This window comes from Geotrypetes seraphini, chromosome 13 (assembly GCF_902459505.1).
Source record: "Geotrypetes seraphini chromosome 13, aGeoSer1.1, whole genome shotgun sequence".
In the NCBI taxonomy this organism is placed as follows: Eukaryota; Metazoa; Chordata; class Amphibia; order Gymnophiona; family Dermophiidae; genus Geotrypetes; species Geotrypetes seraphini.
This window is the reverse complement of record NC_047096.1, coordinates 40,512,489-40,533,263: the sequence shown is the minus strand read 5'-3', so window position 1 is coordinate 40,533,263 and position 20,775 is coordinate 40,512,489. Positions and strand designations below refer to the sequence as shown.

Sequence of the window (20,775 nt, the reverse complement as noted above, 5' to 3'; positions counted from 1 at the left end):
CTCTCTCTACACAAGTACAGATTTGATGGCAAAATGTACCACTTCACAAGCATCTGATTTTATGTGATTGAGATGGGGGGGAGGCTGAACATTTTATTCTGCTCTAAATGCATAACTGCACCATTAACATAGATACAAAATGTATGGGGGGGGGTCTCTGCTGAAGCATTATACAGGAAAATCTATGGCATGCATAAGGATTTTTTTGTTTTTTAAGAATATATTTTTGGAGTAATTTACAACATAGAACCAGAGATAACCTCAGCAGATTTGAGAGGCTCAGTTCAGTAAGGAGTAGGTGTGTGTGTGGGGGGGGGGGGTCATTATGATAAATGAAGGAAACCAGCAATTATCAGCTGCTTGCCCAGAGATCATTCACCTGAGAGAAATCAAAAGACATAATGACAGGCATACAGAACAGAAATGGTCAGCCCAAATAGGAGCACCACTGAAAATGTTTCAGCCTCATTTCCTTGTTAAACTGAAAAAGTAGATGTCGGAGAGAAGTTGGTTGAAGTGAAGTGAAAATTGCTACTGTAATAAGGATTGTGAGAAAACATGTTGAAAGCTGTTGCGAGTGCTACGCCACACTGAGACAAATCTTGAAATGTACACAAACCCCCCATTTAACTGCTGCGTGCATTTCGTTCCCACACTGATTATGCCACTAACTCATTCCCAGGCCATCAGTCTTCTCCAGCCGTTCAAATTCCCTTAGCGATGAACATGTACTGCAGTGTCACGTTAAAAGCTTACAAGGACTCAAACAAGGTCAAGAATGGGCAGCCTCCCCACTTCCTAGATGCTCTTGCAAGAGTGCAAGGCTCTCTAGAACACCAGGGCATTGAGCATTGCTCATCTTCTTAAATCCAGCCATGTAAAATCGAGGATCAAAGTAAGAAAAATAAGGTCACTGACAATTCTGCATCACTAGAGGAATAAAGCACAGTTGGGGGAGGGGGGCAAAGGAGTAAAGGATGATACACATTTCTGTTCCACACCAAAAGCTTTTATAAATCAATAGAGAGATACCAAAGTATGCACTGCTCGCATTTCCCTGCCCCCAGACAACTTACAATTTTAAGTGATTTGCCCAAGACCACAAGGAATGTCAGTGGGATTTAAGTTGACCTTCCATCGATGTCAGCCAGGTGCTCTGACCACTAGATTACTCCATACGAGTTCTGAAGTAAGCTGAGGCTTCTATAGGCTTCGACTATCATTTATTAAACCAGCAAGAGAGTTATATAAGGATGCTTTTCCACAGAGAATCTGTGTGGCTTTAGTACTATATCATCGTTGGATAAGTCTTATAAAGATCCAATCAAAGATTATCACGGCTTGCTGCAAAATATGCAAATTTATACAACTCAGACTGCTCAAAAATCCCTCCTCCCCAGAAATGCCAGCTTTTCAAAACCCTCTTCCCACACCTATCATCAGTGAACTACTCCTTGAATCTTCCCTAAATCATTTCCCCCCACCCTCCATCTAGAGAATGCTTTCAAACCACCATAAACCACAGGCCAGACACACAATAAGGAAAATGTCATTATTGGCTAATGTTTTGTAACCATCAGGCAGTCTCACAGAGAGGTCATTTAGAAAAGATTTTCACTTTTATTAAAATTCAGGGGGGGGGTAGATAGCTCCTTTGCTTGGCTTTCAAAGCTTTTAAAAAAAAAAAAAGGGAATAAAGAGAAAAAAAATGTTGTTTGGCAGCCAGGATCTGGAATCATTTGAGCCCTAGAGGCACTTAAGAAATAAATAACTGCATTTGTAAAATGAGTCAAGCATGATAGACTTTACTATCAACAACGTAAATCAGGAAGAGCCAATCGTACTTGGCAATGAATTATCTAGGACAGAAGGCAACTTCCTATTATTTAGCTGCTGTGTGGACTCTCAGCAAATGTCAGCTGTCTGCATGAGCCTCCATAGGGTACATCTTCTCAAATGCACCATTTCCTTTTGAAAGTTCTACACGGACACTGAGCAAAGGAGGCTGAAAACCTACAGTCTGAAAATTATTCCCCAGCTTGTGCTTTCCACATAATTATTTGTCTGGATTAATGTAATAAGGAAGGAAATGGTTGCAAATGATTTTGTCAATGGCACTTGGAATAAATGAGGTCTCTAGACTAATAAAAGCATCAATTATATTCCAATACAAACAATATCCAGGTTCTGGGGACAGCAGGAGAGGTGGAAATAGGTGGCACCAACTGGTATTTGTCCCAGACTGCAGTCATGAGGCAACTCAAAATCAAACGTTCTCCTTTGGCCTTCCATACCAACCAAAAAAAAAAAAAGAAGAAGAAGGGGGCGGTGCTAGGAATATTACACACAGCATTTCCATTTATACATCTCATCTACAAGTCATCCACGTTTCACTGCACAAGGATTTCAATTTTTTATGCTGAAACCATCTTCAAACTATAGTCAGTGCAGTCTACTTTTTGCTTTTCAAATCTCTGCTGTACCCGATGACCCTTTCATTCTGTACATGAAAGAATACCCTTTCGTTCCCCAATCTGAATAAATAGATCTCTCTCCAGCAAAGCCCCCCCCCCCAAGAGCTGCTCAAATTTACAAGTTTAAAAATCCTAGAATATCTTCCGAATGCAATTTAAAAGGTAGAAACTACCATACTAACACATCAAAAATGCAGCTTAGAGTAGAAAAAAAATTTCAAAGTGATGGATTTGTTTATAAAGAGAGAGGATTACAGTTCAGTACAGAAAATAAAGCAGGAGACATTGCACTTCAACTCACCTTGAGCTGCAAATCTTCCGATGCTGATTACACTTGCTACCAAAGTGGCCACATACCAAATCATAGTATTACTGACCAACAGCGAGGACCCTCTTCATATCTGAAAAGTGTCCTTCTTCCCGCAGACCTTTCATTGCCAGGCCTCTGGGTGCTGGAAGCAATCCCTGCCGGTTCCTTTCTCATACCCCGGGCTTTCTGCTCACTGCCGCCTCAGCTCCCGGTTTCCCATCCCTTCCCCGCTAGCGCAGCCCTTCTTCAGACATGCAGCAGCACCTGCGCTCCTAGGAAGGCAGAGCTCAAGTGAAAGGCGCAACCTACCCTGGGTCTTCAGCCTATGCTCGCAGCCGACTGGCCGAAGAGATAAAGCGTGGGCGACCATTGGCTCTGCGCGCCGCCAGTCTCCGCGGGGAGGGGGGACCGTCCGGTCAAGCCCCGTTTCAAGGTGCTTTAGAGCGTGCAGGGCACAGAGCCGCAGTATCATGCGCACTGACGGGGCGAAAGCGGTTCCTGGCAGGGCCGGAGGTCCCCCCCCCCAGCCCTCGCACCTTACCCCCAAATTAAAGGAGGTTCGCGTGCCGGCGCTTTGAACATCGCTAATGAAAAAGAGACGGAGCTGCTGCTGTCGCCGCCGCAAAAACGCAGAACAGAAGAGAGCTTCATAGGCCAAAATGATGCTGTTTTGTTCACCCAGCGATCTAGCTAAGAAGGATCTGAAATTAAAATTCAGCACAGATGTGGATTCATTCAGCCTTTTCGTTGCTACTTGGGCCCGGAGGGAGCAAGGAAAGCCAGTGGATGTAAGTTTATGCTGGGCCTTCCCCATGATACGTGATGGATGATGGAAGAATTGGAGCTCTACGCTTTTGGCTTTCCGGAAATCATTTGTAGACTGCAAGATTTTTGAGGGGTGTATTTAAAAGAACAAACTGACACAAAATGTGATCATCTGATTCAAGCAAATAGCCTGAACCTTAGGTTAAACTACCTGTTCCCGGGGGATTGTAAAATGTCATCTCAAGATTTCACCTGACACAGCAAACTCTGCTCTCCCATGAGCTCCAGTAACTGCAGAATTATTGCTCTAATGGGCCATCCAGTAGCTCAGATAGTAAGTGCTGAGTACATTAAGTAGATTTCCATTTGATTCCAAGGTCCGGATGTCCATTGCTTGGTTGGACTAGTGCTGGGGATGCCATTGAGGTAGAGCTTAAGGCGGGAAGGGATACTGCAGGGCCCAGATTCAGTGCAAGGAAAAGTTATCTAAGCTCAAAACTTAAAGGGGGAATGGGGCAAAAATAGCTAAATACAAACAAAAGAAAGAGTGTGGGTGTCCTCCTTTCCCTTCATCCACCTGGGGAGGGTGATGGATGCTGGAGACAGCATAATAACTGTAGTATCCTGGGTAATACAGTTCTTAGCCATGGGTCTGGAACATTTTTGTATAAGAATGAGGTCTAAGGCTATTAGGGCTAGATTCACTAAGCAAACCGACTGGGTACTGATCGGTTTGTGACCCCTTTGCAACCTGATTTTCCTCCGGCCTGATTCACTAACCTCTGTGCTGATCATCCTCCAATCCGCACATGTAAATGAGGGGGATCGGCATTCAAATGTAGGCAGGCAGCGATTCACAAAACAAATCTTGAAAACCGGCTGGGCTGGCCGATCAACAAAAGAAGCGACTGCTGGGGACCAGTCGCTAACTGCTTTCCAGCTGCATCTTGCTCTCTTGGCATGGATTCTCCTGTCTGCTCTCCTGCCCCAACTCTTCTCTGGCAACCCTGCTCTGCTCTCCTGCCTCGACTCTCGTCTTGCTGCCCTTCTCCCCTCCCCTACCCAACTCTGCTCTCCTGCTGCCCCGAATCTCCTCCTCTCGCAGCCCCGACTCTCCTGCCATTCCCCACACTATGAGCCCGTGGTTTTAACCCGCGGGTTAAAATCATGGGCTCAAAAAGAAAAAAACCAAAAAGTTTAAAAAAAAAAGGTTGCTGCTGTTTAAGCATGCGCAGACCATCTGCAGATAGTCTGCGCATGCTCAAGGATCGTTGTTCAGCGATCCGATTCAGTCAGTAGGGAGCGTGATTCCGATCGCCCTCATTTGCATGACAGCGATTGGTGAGTCAGCCCCATGGACACGGATTGGATCCCTCACGGATTGGATCCGATCCGTGCCCTTAGTGAATCTAGGCCTTAGTGTTGGAGGCAGAAGCCATGGTGGAAAGGCCAAAAATAATGGCTTCAGTGACCTGACAAGACAAAATCATCGTTAAAATCCTTTGTGTCACCGTGGGGCCGACAAATTCTCCTATTTGAAAACGGATCAATGTTCAAACATCTTCGCATGCAAATGAGTTTTGTGGAAGTCTGCCGTAATACCATCCGATCAGTCGTTGGAAAAACGATTTTTACACATACCCAAAGCCAGCAGGGGAAGCCCTGAAGCAGACTCCTGCTCCTCGGCTGTTTGAACACAAGGACATAAGAATTGCCGCTGCTGGGTCAGACCAGTGGTCCATCGTGCCCAGCAGTCCGCTCATGCGGCGGCCCCCAGGTCAAAGACCTGTGCCCTATTTGAGTCAGGGGCAGGAAGACTTTTTTCTTTTTTAAAATGAGCGCAGATGCACTATGAACATTACATAAGATTTGCCATTGCTGGGTCAGACCAGTGGTCCGTCGTGTCCAGCAGTTCGCTCATGCGACGGCTCATAGGGCAAAGACCAGTGCCCTATTTGAGTCTATCCTTACCTGTGTATGTTCTGTGCCAATAGGAACGTATCCAACCTTTTCTTAAATCCCTGAAGGGTGCTTTCCCATATAATATCCTCCGGAAGAGCGTTCCAGATTTCTACCACTCTATGGGTGAAGAAGAATTTCCTTACGTTTGTAAGGAATCTTTTCCCTTCTAACTTTAGCGAGTGCCCTCTCATTCTCTTTACCTTGGAGAGGGTAAACAATCTCTCTTTCTCTACTAAGTCAATTCCCTTCAATATCGTGAATGTTTCGATCATGTCCCCTCTCAGTCTCCTCTTTTCAAGGGAGAAGAGGCCCAGTTTCTCTGGCCTCTTATTGTACGGTGACTCCCCCAGTCCCTTAACCATTTTTGTCGCTCTTCTCTGGACCCTTTCGAGGAGTACTATGTCCTTTTTCATGTACGGCGACTAGTGTTGGACGCAATATTCCAGGTGGGGGCATACCATGGCCCGGTATAACCTTTTCAGATCTGTTCGTGACCCCCTTCTTAATCATTCCTAGCATTCTGTTTGCCCTTTTTGCCACCGCCGCTACACATTGCACGGATGGCTTCATTGACTTGTATACAAGTACTCTCAAGTCTCTTTCTTGGGGGCTCTCTCAGAGTATAGCACCGACATCCTGTATTCGTGCATATGATTTTTGTTACTGACATGCATCACCTTGCACTTATCCACGTTGAACCTCATTTGCTATTTCGTGGCCCATTCCTCGAGTGTATTTATGTCTCGTTGTAGGTCTTCGCAATCCTGTGTCCTCACTACTCTGAATAACTTTGTATCGTCCGCAAATTTAATCACCTCACTCGTCATGCCAATTTTTAGGTCATTTATAAATATGTTGAAGAGCACCGGCCCGAGCACCGAACCCTGTGGCACTCCACTCATGACGCTTTTCCAGTCCAAGTATTGTCCATTCACCCCCACTCTCTGTTTCCTATCCTCCAACCAGTTTTTAATCCATGTGAGTATATCACTCTCGATTCCATGGCTCGCAATTTTTCAAAGTAGATGTTCATGCGGGACCTTGTCAACCTGCCATTTTGAAGAGGCGGGCCTGTCAGTAGCATCCCTCCTGCTGTCTTCTGTATAACGTAAGGGGGCAGGGGTGGGATGGGGTGTAGAGGTCCAGGGGCCCAAGGCAAGAGGGAGTGGACATCCCTCCTGCTGATGATCTTCGTGAGGGGGTGTCGGGTGTGTGGGAGGTCCAGGTGGCTGTGATCTTCACAGGGAGGAGTCGGGAGCATGGGAGGTCCAGGTGGCTGCAATGTTTGTAGGGGGCTGGGAGGTACAGGTTTCCATGGCTGACAAGAGGGGCACACATTAATCTAAAAAAATCTAAAGTCTAAAAAATCCTGAGTTGAGTAGAATGGGTACAAGTGGATCGATTTTTCACTCTGTCAAAAATTACAAAGACTAGGGGACACTCAATGAAATTACAAGGAAATACTTTTAAAAACAATTGGCGGAGATTTGTTTTACTCAGAGAATAGTTAAGCTCTGGAATAGTTAAGCATTGCCAGAGGTTGTGGTAAGAATGGATAGTGTAGCTGGTTTTAAGAAAGTTTGGACAATTTCCTGAAGGAAAAGTCCATAGTCTTCCACTGCTTGCTCTGAATTGGTAGCATGGAATGTTGCTACTCCTTGGGTTTTGGCCAAGAATTAGGGACCTGGATTGGACACCATGAGAATGGGCTACTGGGCTTAATGGACCATTGGTCTGACCCAGTAAAGCTATTCTTATGTTATTAGACCTGTCGGTAATTTCGGGTCATTAGAAGTCAATGCTAGATTTTGTGCATGCCTGAGCAATGTTAGGGCATCAGAGTGCTTGTTTTAATATTAATGACCTTGTTTTAATACTAATGAGCTCGTTTGCATAGCAAAGTGGGAGGGTGCAATGAACCCATGAAAAAGCCTGCAGTGAGCCATTGTGTGCATCAGTGGGTAAATTACTTTGACATTAAACCAGTTCAAACTAGTTTGCCAACAGTCGTTAAACGCACGGTGAGTTTAGTGTATCCTGGACAGAGTATCTTGAAGGTTAGGGATATGAAGGATTTTATGTACCTTATTTCAGCAGGAAAAAACTGTTGAAAAAAAAATAAAATAAAATAAAGCTATGTTCAGCTACATATAACACAATCTTTATTGTTCTTTTATCAAAGATCAATTTTTTTTAAAATGGACTAATGGCCTAGCACGTGTCTTTCCATAAGAACGTCATGCACCACATCCCAATGCCTGGCATTTGCAATGATTTTCCAGGAGACAAAATGCATTTTGTAAAGCATATCTGAAAATCAGTATAGAATCAGAACTGCTAATGAAAAGCTGCAGCTAATTATAAGATCCCTACCGCTTGGATACCATTTCAACAATCCAACGGAAACGGCAATACGCTATTTGGGTTGGAACCGGAACTTTTTCTTTAGTCACAGCACTTTCTGCAGGCAGGAAAATGTGCAGATTTGGGGAGGTTTTTTTCCAAGTTTCAAGTTTATTATTTATTCTTGATTAATCGCTTTCTCTAATTCAAAGCGATATACAAATCAAATTTAATTAAAAGAGAACAAACAAACAAACAAGCAAAACAAACTGTTGGGAATCACAATGCTTAAAAAGGTTAAAACTTATTATACAACATTGGGTAAAAATAGGGTAATGAAATACATTCGTTATATAAAAGAGTAAACATAGGAAAACACATTAGCTTCTGTCGTTTGTCTGGAACTCCCTTCTTTAAATTCAGGTTCCCCAAACCAGAGCTTCAATCATTAGAAATGTTTGTAAATCACTCTCTGAATAAATACCCTTCCAGAGATGATGGGGGGGCAGTTCTCTTATCGTGAATACTATGTCTCATCGGCTCCTGGTGTGGAAGCCCTTATGTTATTCCTAACTATGTTAACATAGCTGCCATGTCACAAAAAAATCATAGAGGAGTAGGCAGTTATAAAAAGTATTACAGCAATATGCCAATTATGCACATTTGACAGCATCTCATATGTGCAAAGACAAAACAGATATAAAGTAACAAAGATTGTTTTACCCCTTCAGTTCAGACGGAGCTAAGGTGCAGTAACAGAAAACTCACTTTTGATCATACTGCCTCTGCCGGTCTCCACCAGCCCAGGAGAATTTCCTAACAAGGTCAGAATCAGAATGGATCCAATCACCTAAAAATATTTAACTGACAATAGTATTGAGTGAGGCATTCCGAATATGTTTATTTTATCAAACATATGGAGGGGGATAGGTCCTTCTCTTCCACGTCTTTGAACGCTACGAAGCTGGCATCAGTGAAATAAAACAGTGCATTTGTGAAAATGAGTCAGGCATAACAGATTTTGCTATTAAATTCCTAAACTGGGGAATCCCATTCGTACTTGGCAGTGGATTATCTATGACAGAAGGCAACATTCCATTGTTTAGCTTGCTGTCTGAACTCCTAACTTCTGTCTGCATGCGTCTCCAGGAATGCACCATTTCCTGTTGAAAGTTTCAGGTAGACATTGACCAGAGGAGCCTAAAAATCTCCAGCCTGCAAATTATTGCCCAACTTGTGTTTTCCATATAAGAGAGTTAGTCGTTGGAAAGAAATTGATGAACGGTGCTTGAAACAAGTTTCCAGGTAGGAACGTGTTTCAGATTATAATTAAGAGATCTCCGAGGACAAGATTCTCTTCTGGCCCTCCATTCCAAGATATAAAAAAGGGGGTGTCTGAGTATTACAATTTTAAACACTATTTCTTAAAAAAAAAAAAAAAAAAGCATCTCATCTACAAGTTACCAAATTTTCATTCATAGCTGGAGTCATTCCCTCTAAAAAGAATACACCTTGTCTGCCTCGCTTACCTGATCTGAATAAACACTTCTCTCATGCAGAGTCTTTCCGCCTTCACTGTCTCCCTTTTTTCCTATTCAAATGAGCTGCTCAAAGTTGAAAGCTGAAAAATGCCAGTAGGTCTTGGAAGTACAGCTTAAAAGTAACAGCTGCCACCACACAGCTTGTCGGTGACAATGGTGCCGACTTTTGGAAAATGATTTGGGGGAGGGCTACTAAACACAAAACAAGTTACCCCTCCTTGAGCACAATAATGCAGGATGTTCAGTATTGGTGGTGCATGGAATCCACTGCATCCATAGAGCTGTCACCTATGGAAAGATATGTATGGATCTACATGTAGAGTAGGAACAACCAACCCCCTCTCCCCCCCAGTGTATTGCATTTGATTTAAAAGCATAGATGCAAAAACAAACCCTTCCGTACAGAGAATTGAGAGGAATATGCTGCATTTCAACTCACCTTGAGCTGCAAATCTTCCGATGCTGATTACACTTGCTACCAAAGTGGCCACATACCAAATCATAGTATTACTGACCAACAGTGAGGACCCTCTTCATATCCGAAAAGTACCCTTCTTGCAGACCTTTCATTGCCAGGCCTCGGAGTGGTGGAAACAATCCCTGCTGGTTTCCTTCTTATTCATCGATCGCTTCTCCCCCCTGCTTTCCATGTCTTTGCTGTTAGCGCAGCTCCTCTCCAGACATAGAGTAACAGAACCAGCTCTCCCGGCAAGGCAGAACCTCAGCAAGAGCAAGGAGAAGCCTAGCCTGGGTCTTTACCAGCTTGCACGGCCCACGCCTGCAGTCGATTGGTCACTGGGATGCCATGTGGGCGGTGAATGGTTCTGCTGCCAGTAAGCGGGCAGGACGAGCCCTGTTTCAAGGTGCTTTGGAGTGTACGGTACCTAGGCTGGCTCTCAGGCTATGCATCCCTAGGGGAAGGGGTAAAACGAGGACCTCAGTCACGATCTCTACCACACGTCCTTAAAAATCTGCTCACCTCGATTCTGACTGTTGCACTTGCTGCGCTTTCTGAGAAAAGAGATGGAGGGAGGGAGTAGTGGAGGGCTGATTGCTCTAGAGATTTACTGCATCTCACTGCATCCTGCTCGAGGATCTGCTCTCCGGCTGTGTTGGTGGTGTTCAGTGACAGAGCCCACCCCCCACTTCTCCCTGTGCCTGTCCCTGTCCCTGTTGCTCCTGTCCATTTACTGGGACTCCTCCCCCATCTCTCGCACACACTTAAATTGTCTAAAACCTTCTTGATAATGCCGGTGGGCTAGATCTGTGCCTGAGTTGGAATACCTGTCAAACTCCCAGGGGGTGGCAGAGAGTATGTATGTCCTTCATTAAAATTTGGCTACAAACCCCACTCTTGGAGGCCCGTTGTGCTTTGTTGTTTGGCTTCGGACCTTTTATGTAGGACAGTATGCTCAAGCTCAGTGATGCTCTGCAGTGGTTTACTTGTTACCCCATTATTAAAACATCTGATTGTAATTAGCCAATTAAGTCCAAGGGCTTAATTTACTATATCACAAATAATAATTGTGAATTAATCTTTTATTCATATTGTTTACATTATTATATCTTGAGCAGCATGAAATTGCTTAATTTATATCCTGTATATTGCATAGAAAAAAAAAAATGGTTTCAAATAAACAAGGATTTTGTATTAAGAACTTATAATTCACATTATTTTGCTTGAGGCTGACAAACTTTTTTCTCAGCACTTTAGTTAATGTAATTTGCCTTACATCCCCCAAAATATGATTCTTTGTTTTGTTTGAATGCAGATCAGTTAACATCTCTTGGTTTTTATTCCATTACTGTGCACTTTTGCAGGTCACTTAACTTACCACCGACTCATGTACAAACATGGAGGGCAATTTTATACGCAGGCCTTGTTTATAGAATAAAAGCATTTATGATTGGCACCGATATTTGACCAAAACAAAACAGAACAATCCTCCACACAAAGAAAAAAAAAAGACAGTGGAGATAAGATCAAAGAAAAGGAAGGTGTTACAGTGTCTAACAAACTTTTTTTTTTTAGCTCCGACAAATGTTTTTCGTAGTGCACAAAAAGGCCCCGCCCTATTCTGCCCACAGCCCTTCACTGTTTCACCCCAGCCCTGCCCCACTCTACCCATAAGGCCCGCCCCCACACAAACTTCGTCTCTTCCCTGAGCTCGGGGCTGCGTCTAGAGGGCCTCCGAGCATGCGCAGACATGGTCGTGATGATGTCGCATGCATGTGCGCTTGCTTGTGACATCGTTATGTTGACATCTGCGCATGCTCGGAGGTCCTCCTGATGTGGCCCTGAGCTCGCATGCTGGCGAACGTTTACAGAGGTACGGCCCGGGTGGCGAGGAGAGGCGCCAGTGCCGGCAGTGACAGACTCGCGTATATGTCATCTATTCTTGAATCCTTGGCCGCACATCTGAAATCATCTCTTCATGGCACATTGTGATAGAGAGAGGAAGAGATAATGGTTACTGCGGATGGGTAGACTGAATGGGCCATTTGGCCTTTATATGGCTTCGTGTTTCTATTCTATAAGTGAGTGGTATGATGTACAGTTTGTAGTGCATTAACTATATCACCAGGTGGGTTGGCACTTTATTTTGAAATCCATCTTAATGTGTATTATTATTTTAGACTCCTGATCATGTCCTTTAACTGAAACATAACCTGGGTCGAGTCGAGTGAAGATTGTAATAAAGGATAGTGATGCACCTTCCTTTTCTTTGATCTTATCATCTCCACTGTCTTTTTTTCACTTTGACACTAATATTTGGCAATTATATGCATGAATGCTAGGTGCCAGTCTATAAAGGCTTACAGCCTGGCTTCCCTGAGTAGGCCTGCTCTTACTATTGGAAGCTAAGCAAGGGCAGGCCTGGCAATACCAGGCAGTGTAGGCTGAGGGGCCCTTTGTTGGGCAACAGCAACGGTGGAGCCACACACTGTACAGGAGAAGGCAATGGCAAACCTGTACTCTACCATGAAACATCACAGGGTGGATACCTCACTGTGTGTTGCCAGGGGTTTTGTAGCTGACTCAGGCTGGGATTCTCAAAAAAACAGTGTTAAGAATCAACAGGCTGCTAACACAGCCATTTTGATAGTGAATCAAAAAAAGTGAGACAATCTAAAAAAAAATCGCACATACAAATGAGGTCAGCGGACAGCAGCGAAGATTCACTAAATTTGCATGCACAGAAAAACACAAAAAGAATAAAAAAAATGCAAAAACAGCAGGAGAGATGTTCAATCTCTCCCTCTGCCAACCAACAAACTCCCCCTTCTTCCAACAGTGGGAGAGATGCCAATTCTCTCTGATGCCGATTCCCACTGCCAAGTGAAACCACCACCACCACAAATGCCGCCCCCCCCCCCCCGCAGCAGAAGAGATGCCCACTCCCACTACTAAGAAACCACTGCCGCCGCCCAGTTGTGCCCCCCTGCAGCAGAAGAGATGCCCACTCACTCCCTCTGCCATACAACACCCCCCATCTCTGACACCCCCCTTACCTCCATGTAGATCTGTGACCTGAAGGACGCAGATTCCCTTCACCCAGCTGGCCCGTATCTTTCAAAATGGGCCTTCCCCTCCTCGGTGCATCCAGGGATGCACCAGGGAGGGGCTTGAGGCTCTGTTTGGCCCAAGTTGTTTAAGGCCCCTCCCATGGGAAGGGCCTTATACAACCATGGTCCAATCAGATCCTCAGGACCCTCCCCGGATGCACTGGGAAGGGGTTATAGGAGGGGCTTTAGGTGTCTGGGCCAATCTGAGCCTTGGCCCCTTCCCGGTGCATCCGGGGAAGGGCTGAAGCTCAATTGGCCCAGGTTGTATAAGGCCATTCCCATGGGAAGGCCCATTTTGGAAGATGCGGGACAGCTGGTTGGAGGGAATCCGCGTCCCATTGGTCACACATCTACATTGAGGTAATGAGGGGCGTTGGAGATGGAGGGGTGTTGTATGGCAGCGGGGGAGAATGGGCATCTCTCCCGCTGCAGAGGGGGGTTGTTGGTTGGCAGTGGGAGAAAATTGGCATCTCTCCACTGCAGGGGGGGGAGGTGTCACCACCACTGCTAGGGAGGGGTGTTGTGATGCAAGGGGAGAGAATCCATCCATCCATTCATTTTATGAAGAGTGTGCCTAGATTGCTTAGCACACAACTGTTGAATGGAGCATGGGTATATAACAGGCATGTTGCCAAATGATGTGGACAACTTATAGAATGCTATCAGTTGTGCATATGGTGTGGCACACTTGGGCACCTTCCGCTCACACAAGCATTGACTTATCATAAGTAGGCATGCCTAATTTTCAGCATACCAATATGGATTTGGAGTGTGTGGCGCAGTGGTTGAAGCTACAGCCTCAGCACCCTGGGGCTGTGGGTTCAAACCCCACGCTGCTCCTTGTGACCCTGGGCAAGTCACTTAATCCTCCATAGCCCCAGGTATGTTAGATAGATTGTGAGCCCGCCGGGACAGATAGGGAAATGCTTGAGTACCTGATTGTAAAACCGCTTAGATAACCTTGATAGGCGGTATATAAAAAAATCTTAATAAACTTGAAACTTGAATTTGCTCTAATATTCAATAGTGGCTTAGGCACCAATTCATAAAGAACTACCTATTGAACTAGAATCTAACTTGCTATAAGAGGTGGTGGAGACAGAGACTGTGTCTGAATTCAAGAAAGCCTGGGTAGAGAATGACACAGGGACAAATTTGCCCCCATCCTCGCAGAAACTCAATTTGCCCATCCCGTCCCTGTGAATAGTGTTGCTGTCGCTGTCCCTGCCACATTCCTGTAAGCTCTGCCTTAACCACATAAGCCTAAATCATAGTGCGTTTGATTTTAAAGTGTCTGAGGCTTGTGCAAATGAGGATGGAACTTAGGCATTGGTGGAATGAGGCATTATGACATCACAATCGGAGCTCTAGAATGTTGCTACTTATGATTTTAAAGTGTTAGAGGCTTGTGCAGATGAAGATGGAGCTTGCAGGAACTGGAAAAGAATTTGCGGGGATGGGAAAATGAATTCCCATGGGGACGGGGAAAAATTTGTCCCCATGTCATTCTCTAAGCCTGGGATAGGCACGTGGGATTTCTTAGAGAAAGGAAAAGGTTATGGTTACTGTGGATGGGCAGGCTGGATGGGCCATTTGGCCTTTATCTGCCATTATGTTTCTATTAATAAGTAGTTCTTCGCATTTTTATGGCAAGAGAACTTTTGTTGGATGTTGAATAGTGCTTGCCATTAGCCTGTTTTAATAGTCTAAGAACATGAGGCATGAGGGACGTTGGCACACAAATGTTAGAGAGCGAGATGAGTCAACGTATTTGGCTCCAGGTGGACTTTCTGTCTCGTTGTTATGTAGGAGGTCTTTAAGCTTTGCCATGGAAAACTAATGTAGGCTTCTTGGTTGCTGCCACCATTTAATGAAATAAGCTCCCCTCACTTATAGAACAGTAACGGGTATTCCCTACTAGAATTTTGCTTTTAGTAATCTAAAGTGGGTTTTGCAGTTTAGGGCCACCATCTGTAACACCATATGCTTACAACGGAGCCAAGAACAGCTGAACTCATCTCGTGTTATTTTTATATATCTTGCTGCCATGAAATGTTAAATTCATGATTCACTTTATCTTGCTTAAAGCCCTTGCACTATGATCACCCACTCATGCTATGCTGACTCTTTCCCAAGTGGAGACAGAAAAATAGCGTGGGATCATATACTCAAACCTCAGTGGAGGAGAACATCACCCCCACCCCCCACCCCCATGGCCAAAGGAAGCTGACTAAAACAGCTTTTCACATCCATAGGTCACTGAGGAGCTTCAGGGACCTCTACCAGCCAGCTTATTTTATTTATTTATTTATTCAATTTTCTATACCATTCTCCCAGGGGAGCTCAGAACGGTTTACATGCATTTATTCAGGTACTCAAGCATTTTTCCCTTTCTGTCCCGGCGGGCTCACAATCTATCTAATGTACCTGGGGCAATGGGGGGATTAAGTGACTTGCCCAGGGTCACAAGGAACAGCGTGGGTTTGAACCCACAACCCCAGGGTGCTGAGGCTGTAGCTTTAACCACTGTGCCACACTTCCCCCTCCCCCCCCCCCCCCCCAATATCAACATGAAAGTGTAAAATTGGAAATGGGAAAGCACCGGCAATATCCATGGAAACAAAGTCTGTGTGGATATTAAAAATAATTACCTGTTTCTCTTTGATATCTGGTTTGCAAATAAACTGCAAACATAAAACTGATGCCAATTCCTACTGATTTGTTAGACTGCTTTCTTTTGAGGGAGGGGAGGGGGGTGTTCCTCATGGTAGTATAAACAGTGGCAAGAGGTGGACTTAATGCTGTATTCCGGTGTTCCGGAGGAGATGCTTCCTGGCGTAAGGGAGACTTGGGAGGAGGGGACACTTAATGCACTATCATTTTTTTTTACAGTGGTTCTATTTTTAGATTTAACTAACCAGATAAAGGACCTAGCTGCAAAGCTAGCAAGTGGTGGGAGTTTTCCTTCAGAAGATCAACACTTGGTATCTCAGACTTTACCCACTCTGCTACTTGGCATTAACCCCTTGGTGGGCTGGCAATCTGCCCGCACAGAACAAATGAGTCTATTTGTGAAAGGAGCTGTGACTTGTGACTAACTTGATGTTGCATTAAGCCGAAACTGAGAATAGAAGGCAGCTGTTAATATGTTTGCATTGACACACTCATTAGGAGTCACTGGACTTCTTTTTTGGGAGCTGCTATTAATTTGTCACCAGAGCAGCTGCTAGGACCTCGCATAATCGGGGTAGCATTTTTATAATCCCCGATAAACAGGTGGTGTGAAGTAAAGGAATGTGAAATAAATTCTCGAAAGATGGAGCGATGAACATCTTGCATCCATCGGACATTGAGCACTGGCATGAACTCGGGATCCATTGAAGAGAACCCCAGTCACTTTGACTCTGTTTGCATCCTTAGGATCTCCCAAGGGCCAACAGAAAGTCCTATCCTTGACTGTGGCATGCAGGAGGCTGGCACATGTTGACAGCTCCTGTTCTGCTGGTGAGCAAGCATGAAGTCACTGATATGCCCTTGATATGGACGATGCATTGAAGGGGTAAAATGAGGATCTCGCAGATTACTTGGGGGTAATCGTCAGTGAGGACATGAAGTCTGCCAATCAAGTGGAGCAGGCTTCGTCCAAGGCAAGACAAATCATGGGCTGCATACGAAGGGGTTTCGTCAGTCGTAAGGCGGAAGTCATTATGCCATTGTATAGATCCATGGTGAGGCCCCACCTGGAATACTGTGTGCAATTCTGGAGGCCGCATTATCGCAAGGATGTGCTGAGACTGGAGTCGGTGCAAAGAATGGCCACCCGGATGGTCTCGGGACTCAAGGATCTACCATACGAAAAACGGCTTGACAAATTACAGCTATACTCGCTCGAGGAGCGCAGAGAGAGGGGGGACATGATCGAGACGTTCAAGTATCTTATGGGCCGCATCGAGGCGGAGGAAGATATCTTCTTTTTCAAGGGTCCCACGACAACAAGAGGGCATCCGTTGAAAATCAGGGGCGGGAAACTACGAGGTGACACCAGGAAATTCTTTTTCACTGAAAGAGTGGTTGATCGCTGGAATAGTCTTCCACTACAGGTGATTGAGGCCAGCAGCATGCCTGATTTTAAGGCCAAATGGGATCGGCACATGGGATCTATTCACAGGGCAAAGGTAGGGGAGGGACATTAAGGTGGGCAGACTAGATGGGCCGTGGGCCCTTATCTGCCGTCTATTTCTATGTTTCTATGTTTCTATCCTGCGGCCTTCTACTGCACATCCTTAAAAAAATCTGATCACCTTGGTTTTGATCACTGCAGTTGGGGTTTTTGACCCCATGGATCTCTGCTGATATGCTTAATAAATTTATTTCCCTTTTATGAAACTGCATTAGGCTTTTCTTATATCACTGGCTGCAGTGGCATTAGAATTCCTATGAGTGTCAAAACTAATGCCACCACTGTAGGCCGCCTAATGCGGCTTTGTAAAAAGGTGGGGGGGTAGTTAATTTGAGGAAACACTTCAGCTGTAGGTGGTTCCCACACACTCTTGCTTGAAGAGAGCAACAACACCTGCAGACTTCACAGATCCCATTCACCCTTACCCTTCCCCCTCCCTCCCCCCCCCCAGCAGATTCCTCAAATCTGTGCAGAAAGTGTTAATTAATCTAAGTAATTTGAGGAGAGAGGAGAGCAACAAGCATGGCATGGGGAGATCGGGGGCAGATTGTTACCTCTGTACATCGGGTACCCAGAGGGAAAAGCTTGACAACTTTTCCCTGCAAATTGCTTTGCTACTTGAACTTGGGCACTCTGCTTCATTACTTATTCCAGTAAACTAAGGAAAATGGGGATGCCTGGTGATAGCTTCTATACTACAGTGGCCCCCAAGAATCTACCCACCAGGCCCACCCCTCCTCCTTGTTCCCCTATCCAGAGGCCTCAATTGGTGTTCAGTGGTCCCAAGCAGGAGCAGTCCTACTTCCTCCTAGGCCTGTATAGTAAAGACGCAGGGGGATTGCGAAGATCTGCAATGTGACATAATCAAGCTCGAGGAATGGGCATCGACATGGCAGATGAGGTTCAACGTGGATAAGTGTAAAGTGATGCATGTCGGTAACAAAAATCTCATGCACGAATACAGGATGTCCGGGGCGGTACTTGGAGAGACCTCCCAGGAAAGGGACTTGGGAGTTCTGATCGACAAGTCGATGAAGCTGTCCACACAATGTGCGGCGGCAGCAAAAAGGGCAAACAGAATGCTAGAAATGATAAAGAAGGGGATCACGAACAGATCAGAGAAGGTTATCATGCTGCTGTACCGGGCCATGGTACGCCCTCACCTGGAGTACTGCATCCAGCACTAGTCTCCGTACATGAAGAAGGACAAGGTACTACTTGAAAGGGTCCAGAGAAGAGCGACTAAGATGGTTAAGGGGCTGGAGGAACTGCCGTACAGCGAAAGATTAGAGAAACTGGGCCTCTTCTCCCTCGAACAGAGGAGATTGAGAGGGGACATGATCAAAACATTCAAGGTACTGAAGGGGATAGACTTAGTAGATAAGGACAGGTTGTTCACCCTCTCCAAGGTAGGGAGAAAAAGAGGGCACTCTCTAAAGTTGAAAGGGGATAGATTCCATACAAACGTAAGGAAGATATTCTTCACCCAGAGAGTGGTAGAAAGCTTGAACGCTCTTCCAGAGGCTATTATAGGGGAAAACACCCTCCAAGGATTCAAGACAAAGTTAGACAAGTTTCTACTGAACAGGAACGTGTGCTGCTGGGGCTGGTCTCAGTTAGGGGGCTGGTCTTGGACCAGAGGGCCGCCGCATGAGCGGACTGCTGGGCATGATGGACCACTGGTATGACTCAGCAGTGTAAATTCTTATGTTCTTATGTTCAGGATCCAAAATAGCCACCATAACACCTAGCAGTAGTTTTGCAGTACTACCACTAGAGGTCATCCTTCCATTTTAAGAATGTCCCCAAACAGTAGTGTTGTAAGACTATCACTAAAGGTAAAGGTAATGGTTACCATTATAGATCCTGACATGGCCCAGACAGGAGCAGTGGGGACCACTCCAATTCAGGACCACTGAAGTAGATCCTAGTGGGGGTCAGAGGTGAGAGAAGGGGTGGACTTTGAAGGGGGTCCTTGTGCTCAGAAAGGTGAGGTTTAGGACAGGGATGGGATTTCAATCCAGAAGTCATGAGATCAGATACTGTAGGGCAGTGTTTCTCAACATGCGGTATGCGTACCCTTATGGGTACGTGAGCCGCGTGGGGGTATGCAGCACTGCATGGGTATCCATCCCCTTTCCTCCTTAATGGCCAATGCCACCATCAAGGATCCCATTCCCTCCTTATTGCCTGCCCACCTACACGTCAAGAGTTGCTGCCCGCATGTCCCTGCAATAAGTGCCACTGAAGGCAGAAGGGGCAGCCCAGCTGGACAGCCCTGAAGGAAGCGAGTGTAGCCCTGGAGCGAGCAAGTAAGGGAGATAGGGGACATGATCTGAGACAAAGGGAGAAAAGGAGAAGGTGCACATTGGGACATGGGAGGGGCATGATTTTGGGGCAAAGGCTGAAAAGCAGGGAGGGGGGCATGAACTTGCTCAGCTGGTCCTTAATCCAGAAGCAGGAAGGAGAAAAAGAGTTTAGAGAAGAGATTCGGGTGAGAGATTGTGAATATCAGGTGCCCAAAAGATTTTGATAAACAGGGAGTTCAGCAGAGGTTCAGAGAGAGCCACAATACCTAAAGGAAGAGATGGAAGGTGTCCCAGAAGCATATAGAAAAAAAGATCAACCACATATTCTGACTTTCTTTTGGATTTGTAAGAAGCTGGCACTTGTCTTTGAAGAAGCTTTTATTTAGTAAAGACACATTTTAGAACACCATTATGTCGTCTGAATTGTCTCCATGAACTTTAAGGAGGTAATTTTATACACAGTAGCAGACAGTAGATAAAGACAGGCATAATCTATCTAGTCTGCCCAGCAAGATGACTAGAGTCGTGCCTACAGCTCTGTGCAGAACATGCAGGTTGCTTTCTCTTCGCTGGAGAAAATGACACGGGGACAAATTTTTCCCCGTCTCCATGAGATCTAATTTTCCCGTCCTGGAGAGTTCTTTTCCTGTCCATGCCCCATTCCTGCAAGCTCTGTCCTCATCTGCACAAGCCTCAACTACTTTAAAATCATAAGTGTTTGAGGCTTAAGGCAGAGCTTACAGGAATGGGGCAAGGACAGGAACAGCGACAAAACTCGGGATGAGACAGGGAAATTGTGGGGACAGGGAAAAATTTGTCCCCATGTCATTCTCTATGCCAGACCATGGCACCAGTCAAGCAGGCCGCATAGTGGGGACTTTTTTAATGCGTTTTTAATTGGGTTTTAATGGTGCAACCAATTGTTGCGCCACTTAAACCCAATTGAAACAATTAAGTTAGGCAGCAGTAACTTAGCAATTAAGTTAGGCCGCCTAACTTAAAGTGCCATGTTGAGAATCTAGCACTTAAGGGCAAATTCTATAAGAAGCGCCCTATTTAGGCACTGTTCAGTGCAATTCGAGTAAAATTGGGTGCTGTTTAATGAATCACGCTGAGCAGAACCTATTTTGGAGGCGCCCAAGAAATAGGCCATCTCTAGGCACAACTAAAAGTTAGGCGCCTACCTGAGTGTTTAAGCACGCTTAAGAGCAGCAATTCTGCAACAAGGTGCCTAACATGTAGCCACGCCCATGCCTTACGTGAATAGCGCCTACTTTTTTGAAGGACGCCTAAATTTTTAGAGGCGCCTTTTTGCAGAATCACT

At 45.3% G+C, this 20,775-nt stretch overlaps 1 protein-coding gene across 5 annotated transcripts in view; it reads right to left on the bottom strand.

Annotated features, from left to right (window-relative positions):
* The window catches only part of IGSF9B (immunoglobulin superfamily member 9B), a 224,981-nt gene extending 221,788 nt beyond the window's left edge, over nt 1-3,193 (bottom strand). For 4 of the 5 annotated variants that reach the window (XM_033917418.1, XM_033917421.1, XM_033917423.1 and 1 more), the window contains exon 1: nt 2,776-3,002. In XM_033917418.1, the coding sequence (XP_033773309.1) occupies nt 2,776-2,839 (64 nt within the window). In that variant the 5' untranslated portion in view covers nt 2,840-3,002. Of the gene's footprint in view, nt 1-2,775; nt 3,003-3,093 lie in introns of those variants that run through there. The other variant, XM_033917419.1, reaches the window with a different exon arrangement.
* Nucleotides 3,194-20,775: the final 17,582 nt, after the last annotated feature.